Below are 6,893 nucleotides of genomic sequence, written 5' to 3'. Positions count from 1 at the left end.
TATATTTATAAAACTTTAACAAATATAACAATATTTTATATATAATAAATTTTTATATAATCTATTTTAAAAATAATTTTTTATTTTTAATAATAAAATATTACTTAAATCAAACAATTTAAAAAATAATAATAATTAAAGAAATTGATTAAGGAATAAAATTAGGTTTGAATGGTTTTAGGTTAATTATTTGGAGTTGAAAGATTTAAATATTGCATTGCATGGGTGTGGTTTGGTAATGGTTGGTAGATAGGTCCAATAAAGCGGAATTTCAATCAAGATTAATGAGCATCTAATTACATTTAAGCAAGGGGGTTGGTGTCTGCAATTTCTTCGTTATATCAACTATTAATTTATAATGATTAATATTTTTTTTTATACTGATTAATATATTTTTTTTATAAATGCCAAAAAACTGTTTCTCACCTAAAATTTGATGACATGACATTTTTCATCTTTAGGTTTGAAAAGTTCATTTTACAACCTATCAAACTAACTCAAAATGTAAATCTTAATATCTAATCACAGAAAGGAAATGAAATATGAACCCAATTACCCTGAGATAGAGAGCAACAAGATTGAATCAATTAAATAAAGAATAAATGAAACATAAATCAGATAATCAAAATCATCAGAAAGAATGAAAAGATTTACCTTTTTTGGCTAAGGCCAGATTTGAGTCTGATTGAGTTTACCGGTGCTAGTAGCCACTGAAGAGAAAAGTAAGTGACAAAAATGTAATATGCTCAGGTTTGTCAATGATGAATGTATTATATATGATATGTACATGGGGTATAAAAAAAATAAGATTTGTATAAGAATTAAAGTGTTGACCGATGTTCAAAATAATGGAATGTCCATTCAATATGTGATTTACAAATACTTACTAAAACATGATTTCTCATTTTTCTTTTAAATGATATATTTTCTAAAAGGTTCTTGTAAAAAAGACACCTCTACGATACTTTGTATACACCTGTACAATAGGGTATGCCACCAATTGTGGTATTGATAGTCTAATAATATTGTGTGTATGGAAAGGGGACTGTGATAACTATGTTACTCTTGTGGCCAGCATATCAAATCTTTGCTTCAACCTAATTTAATTGGTACAACAATAGTTTTCAGCAAACATTTTATGAAAAAGTTCTCACCAATTTTATAATATTTTTATGTCATGTATTTTAGTCCTTGTTATCATAGTTTGGGTCTATAAATGCACCCTAAATGACAAGTATATGAGATAAGAAATGTATGATAATAAGTAAGAAAATGAAAGAAAAAAATGAATATAAATATAGGGTCTTCTATTTATTGAATGTTTATTATACACTCATTGTCTTTAATATTTTATAGGTAATGGGTGATATACAAGTTGCGATGATGCAAGTTAGAGGATTTATTTAAGGAGATCTACTACTTATTGAATGTTTATTATGCACCCATTTTCTTTAATATTTTACCCATGACAAGCGACATGCAATTGCGGTGATGCAAATTAGAGAATTTGTATGAGGGGATCTATAAATTAAACTTTATATGTTTATGATTTTATTTACTACATACATATTGATGACGGTTTTAATATTTTGGACATCTTTTACATGTTTTCATTTATGTGAACTTTAATAGTTATGAATGTTATGATTTTAGTAAAAGTTGTTTTACTCTATAAGTTTAAGTTTTACTCATGTATTAAGTTATGTAAATGTGAGTTACAAGTTTGAGGAAAGGCGACACAAGGTGGCAATGATAGATGTAGGCACGAATTGGTGAATCTTACAATTTTTCAATCCAACAACCTAGTGCATTGTCAAGACAATGCCCGCTTTAAATATAGTTTTATCATGGTTTTGTATTTTTGTTTTACAACAAAAAACAAGTCTTGTTGGTTTATAAGCTTACAAGCTATTTAAAATTCTTCTGCTATCATTTTCAAACAACGTAAAATGTTTATACGAGACTTAGCATTATCGTTAAAGCTTGTCTTAGCATTGTTTAATAGGACACATAAAGTAACACTAATACAATTTGTAATATTTTAGTCTAATAATCTGATCTACTATCAATATATTGTCTATTTTAGATAGATAATCTATCTAAATTTTACTTCTGGATTTTATAATTCAAAATACGTTTTGATAGTTTAAAAACTCATAAACTATTTAATCAATATTCTTTTATCATTTGTGAGCGAAAAGGGATACCCATGTTAGATTTTTTTAAGGGGACATTTGCTTTAATGTATAAAAAAATTACTTTATTAATTTATCTTTTATTATTGACATTATTTTATTTGGTTGTGAGTTAATAAAAGATTTTGATAATTTTTTATTAATAATAATGACATGATAAGTAATATAAGAGGAAATCTGATATTTATTTTAGGTATTAAAAGATTACTAAAATAATTTTGATTTTGTTATAATTATATCTTATTTATTATTTTTTAAGACAAAAATAATCTCATTTATTAATATAACAATTAATATAAAAATATTTTAAAATAATTATACCTAAAGGTCTTTAAATAAAATAATATACGAGTATTCACTTATTATTTCGAATCAACACAATAATTATTTATATCTACTAAATTTTATCAAATATAATATTTATTTATACCTAATAATTTTTTAGATAATTTATCATTAAAATAATTTTTTAATTTTAATAATAAAATATTATCTAAATCAAACATCCTCTAAAGATGTGATAGATCTAGATTGAGTTGACACTATACTTTGGATTTTAGTCTTATCATTATCATCAATTTTATAAGTATTATATCAAATAACATTAATCAAATCATTTTTTTTTAAATACAAGATATTTAAATCATAAGTGAATAAATCCATTCTTTGATAAGAGAAAAAAAACAAAGATGAACAGTGGTTGAATTGAGATAAAAAAGAATCATGGGTGGATTCATGATTTTTTTTTTTTTTTAAAGAATTCTTGGCTCAATTCTCTAGCTTAAATGGTGTCATAAGGATTGATCAACTGCTTTTGAATCTGACTCATGATAATCGCAAGGACAACAAACTCTAGCCCCGAAGTCATTGGAAATGAAAAGCTTGGTTGGCCATAGTAAGAGAGGAATGGTCACATAATTAGGTGGGTAAATTTTTTTTTATAATTTTTGAGAAATATTACTTAATTTCAGAAAAAATAGAAAATTATTTGTCTTTTTCCACTAACTTTATAAAATATATGTATTTTTTATTAACATATTTAACAAACATATAAAAATATAAAATTTCAATCTTACATTTTTTTTGTTCCACCAAAGATGGGAACATTCATTAACAGTAAATAAAAATAAAAATATTTGTAATTGTAAGGGTATAAAGATTTCAAATATAATAATTAATTCATCCTCCTTCAACAACTTAATCAACTTAATACTCCAACGATCGTCTATCTTTCATATACACAATATATACATATATACATATATTATCATATGATTAAATATTATTTTATTTTTAATTTAAAATTATCTAATTATTTGATTATATATATTAAGTATATATATATTTATATACTTAAAATAAATATGTGTATATACAGTATGCACATGCACACACACATACATACATAAACACATATATAGAACAATATTAAACATACTTAATTTGTAATATATAAACGAATATACATATGATATATCATCGTGTGATTGAATATTATTTTATTCTTAATTTAGAATAACTTAATTATTTAATAATATATATTAAATTTATTTTTATTTAATACTTAAAATAGATATACCTAACTATATATTTATATAAAAAAAAGAAAAAAAAAAACTCTATGGAAGTGGGTAGTACCAAACAGTTGGTAGAAGAGTCTATGAATGTCCTGAAAATCTAAAGAGAATAAATTGACAAATTACAAGTGAACTTTGTTTTTTATTCAACTATTGTAGGAAAGAGCCATAATATAATAAATATATGATGCAGTCCATTCACTTTTAAAGCTGAAAATATGCGACTTGGACCAGTCCCATGATCCCATCCCCATATAATTCTAATTTCGCATGCCTTCTTGTATCATTTTTCTTGACCTCTTGGCTCCAATTTTATCGATATCTTTTAGCAGGCCTGCCATCACTTTTATTTTATTTTTAATTTTGCCCAAAATGAGTTAATTGCTACATTAAAATATTATTATTATTGAAAAAATAAAGATTAGATTTCGATTATATCAATGTTATTGGTACACGTTTTAACAATTTTAAACTTAAAATTTTAGTGTAAAAAACATGTAGAAAAGAAAAAAAAGATGCGGTGGTGGCCATGAAAGGGTTCAAAATTGAATGGGAATTGCGAGCTGTCTCTGCCATCTCATTCTCGTGTGCTGACTACCTCTCCTTCAACCTAACCCCCACCTACTCCTATTTCAATCTTATCGCTCTTTTTATGCTAATTATAAAAAAGGCCAAATTACAGGGTCCCACCTAAGGTTTTCAAAACTACCAAATTTTCACCTTTAGATTTTAAAAATGAAATTTCTACTTATCTTCTACTTGCAATAGCAAATTCTATTAGGTGAAAGGGTAAGAGGGTCAATTTATATAAATTTTCTATTTTCTCTTTTTCTTTTCTCTCTTATATTTTCTATCTTTGCTTTTCAAGGGAATAAATTATCATTTTTAAAAATATTAGAGGTACTAAAAAAAATTTTCAAGAGGTTTTAGAAATTAAAAAAGTTCAATGGTTTTTTTTTTAATTTTAATATACTCTTTAATAGTTTAAAAAATAATAAATATACCTCTGAGAACTTAACAAAATGTAAAATTTTAAAATTGGTTAATACTTTGATATTTTATAAGAGAATAAGTGATAAATTTTTAAAGTAATTTTGTAATTTTAATAAAAGGTCAAAATAATTATTTCAAATAAAACTTATCAAATAAGGTGAGAATTTAGTTTTTTGAAACCTAAAGGAGAGATTTTGCGATTTCATTAAACCTTGGGTGGAAATATTTCATTTCTCTGGGTGATCTTAACATTATTCATTATTTATATCATATGATTTGATATGTGCAATATATAAAATGTTGTTCTCCATACCATTCCCTTTCAACTCTCCACATTTCTCCACGACTCCTCCAATAAATAAATGAAGTAGACTAGACAGCTGCCACCCTTTATAATAATGAAGGAAGGTGGGCATAAATAAAAACTAAGCACATTCATAATAAAGGCGTTTATTATTATTTTTGTGGATGTCTATGTCTAAGGGAGCTAGCTAAATTTACTTCTCTTAAACACAAAGAGCAAAATAAGCACCAGAACTCAGGCAATGCGGAAGATCAAGAAGCCCAAAACCACACTCAAGATAATAACTTTGAAGGAACCACAAGTCCTAGAACTTCCACTGTGTGCTGACGGCGCCGGTGCTGGAGCTTGGGGTGAGGGCTCTGAAGGCGCTGGTGGTGGAGTCTTCTTTGATGGTGCTGGTGGTGGAGTCCTCTTCTTTGTTGGTGATGGAGGTTTGACTGCACCCCGTAGAAATGTTAAAAGATGGCTTCTCAAATTATTTATCAATAATACAACTAAGGCTTAGTCAGTCAAACTTATAACCCCCAGCCAGCATGATTAACTTGACCAACTTATAATATTTTTTTTTAAACCATAATAATTAATAACATTATGATGGAGCAATTCTATTTCTAACTTGTTAAAAAAGAAAAATTCAACGGACTGATGTCACCCAGCAGTCATATCGAGAAAAAGTCTTATATGCAATGCAAAGGGTTGACATGTAAGTGGGTTGCCATCAGCCTATGGTACGGCCTGAGACCACAGGGCATATGGGTCATGCCAGCGGCTTCAGAGTAAGATTCACAACATGATTTAAAACAATGATTAAAAAATAAAATTAATTAAAATAAATTTAAATGAACTATAATTTTGTATGCAAACCGGTCTGCTAAAAGTTTACGAAGAGACAATTCAAAGGTCTTGAATCGTGTTAAGAGTCTTTAAATCCTAATAAACTGGTTTGGTCCACAAATTTTGTCCATTGATGGGTCTAAACCCAACATAACCCTTAGATACAATCGACAGTGTCAGAGATAGTCTGATACGACCCATCACCATCTCTAAGAAAGATGTTACAATTATAAAAATAAACCATACCGGGAGCTTCACCAGGAGGGGAAGGAACTGCATAGAAAAGAAAAAAATAATTAAGAAAAGCAGCAAAAGATAATATAAAAACAAGAGAAATCAGAGATCAAACTCACTGCCACATTTACTAATAGGGGGAGCTGTAGCGGACACCCCACAGTCCGAAGGCAGAGTGACGGCCTTAGTCATATTCAAATCAAGGCCCAAAGAAGCACTGCTCTTCAACGCTTCACAAATGCACTCAGCATTCACCTTCAGCACCGATTTAAATCCAGTGCAACAAGAAGAGTCCGGCTTCATATCCTTGCCCGCTTTACTCAAAAATGGCATACAATTCGCCATGTTGTAAATGATCATGGAGCAATCTGTCGGTTTTGATGATGGAGCTGGAGTGGGTGATCCATGAGCACCACTGGCCACTGCAGCAGCCAGCATTAAGCATGTGGCAAAGAGGATTCCCGCCATTGTTGTTTCCAAATTTTAGGTTGCCAAGGCTGTGTAAGTGGGCTAATTTAGTTTTAAATAGAGGATAATCAGAGGATAACGAATCAGTTCAAAATCCTTTGAAGGGGAAAGCTGTTACTGATTAGTTAGAATCATTATCTTAAGTTTCAGCCAATCAAATTTAAAAATTAAATATTTTAATTTGGTCACAAGTTTTCAAAACAGCTTCTACTACTGCTATAGTTAAATCTCAGTCATTATTGGGATGCGTCTAATTAATCTGAATCATTAAGTGTCGTAAATAATATA

General features: G+C 28.1%; 1 protein-coding gene across 1 annotated transcript; it reads right to left on the bottom strand.

Annotated features, from left to right (window-relative positions):
• Positions 1–5,010: 5,010 nt before the first annotated feature.
• LOC123230186 (non-specific lipid transfer protein GPI-anchored 31-like) lies at positions 5,011–6,666 on the bottom strand. Its single transcript, XM_044656344.1, has 3 exons — positions 6,257–6,666; positions 6,150–6,176; positions 5,011–5,506 (listed from the first exon to the last, which is right to left on the bottom strand). Exons 1-3 carry the CDS (start codon positions 6,603–6,605, stop codon positions 5,304–5,306), a joined length of 579 nt encoding a protein of 192 aa, XP_044512279.1. The 5' UTR covers positions 6,606–6,666; the 3' UTR covers positions 5,011–5,303.
• Positions 6,667–6,893: the final 227 nt, after the last annotated feature.

The sequence above is a fragment of the Mangifera indica genome, chromosome 11, assembly GCF_011075055.1.
Source record: "Mangifera indica cultivar Alphonso chromosome 11, CATAS_Mindica_2.1, whole genome shotgun sequence".
NCBI lineage: Eukaryota > Viridiplantae > Streptophyta > Magnoliopsida > Sapindales > Anacardiaceae > Mangifera > Mangifera indica.
Note: the sequence above shows the minus strand (reverse complement) of the source record. Positions and strands in the feature narration are given on the sequence as shown.

Excerpts from the sequence above, each read along its gene's own strand:
- LOC123230186 (XM_044656344.1), bottom strand. The coding sequence starts at position 6,605 with ATGGCGGGAATCCTCTTTGCCACATGCTTAATGCTGGCTGCTGCAGTG. Across the intron at positions 6,177-6,256 it reads CCCTATTAGTAAATGTGGCA|TTCCTTCCCCTCCTGGTGAA; the intron begins GTGAGTTTGATC and ends TTTTCTATGCAG. Across the intron at positions 5,507-6,149 it reads CCCTCCTGGTGAAGCTCCCG|TCAAACCTCCATCACCAACA; the intron begins GTATGGTTTATT and ends TACGGGGTGCAG.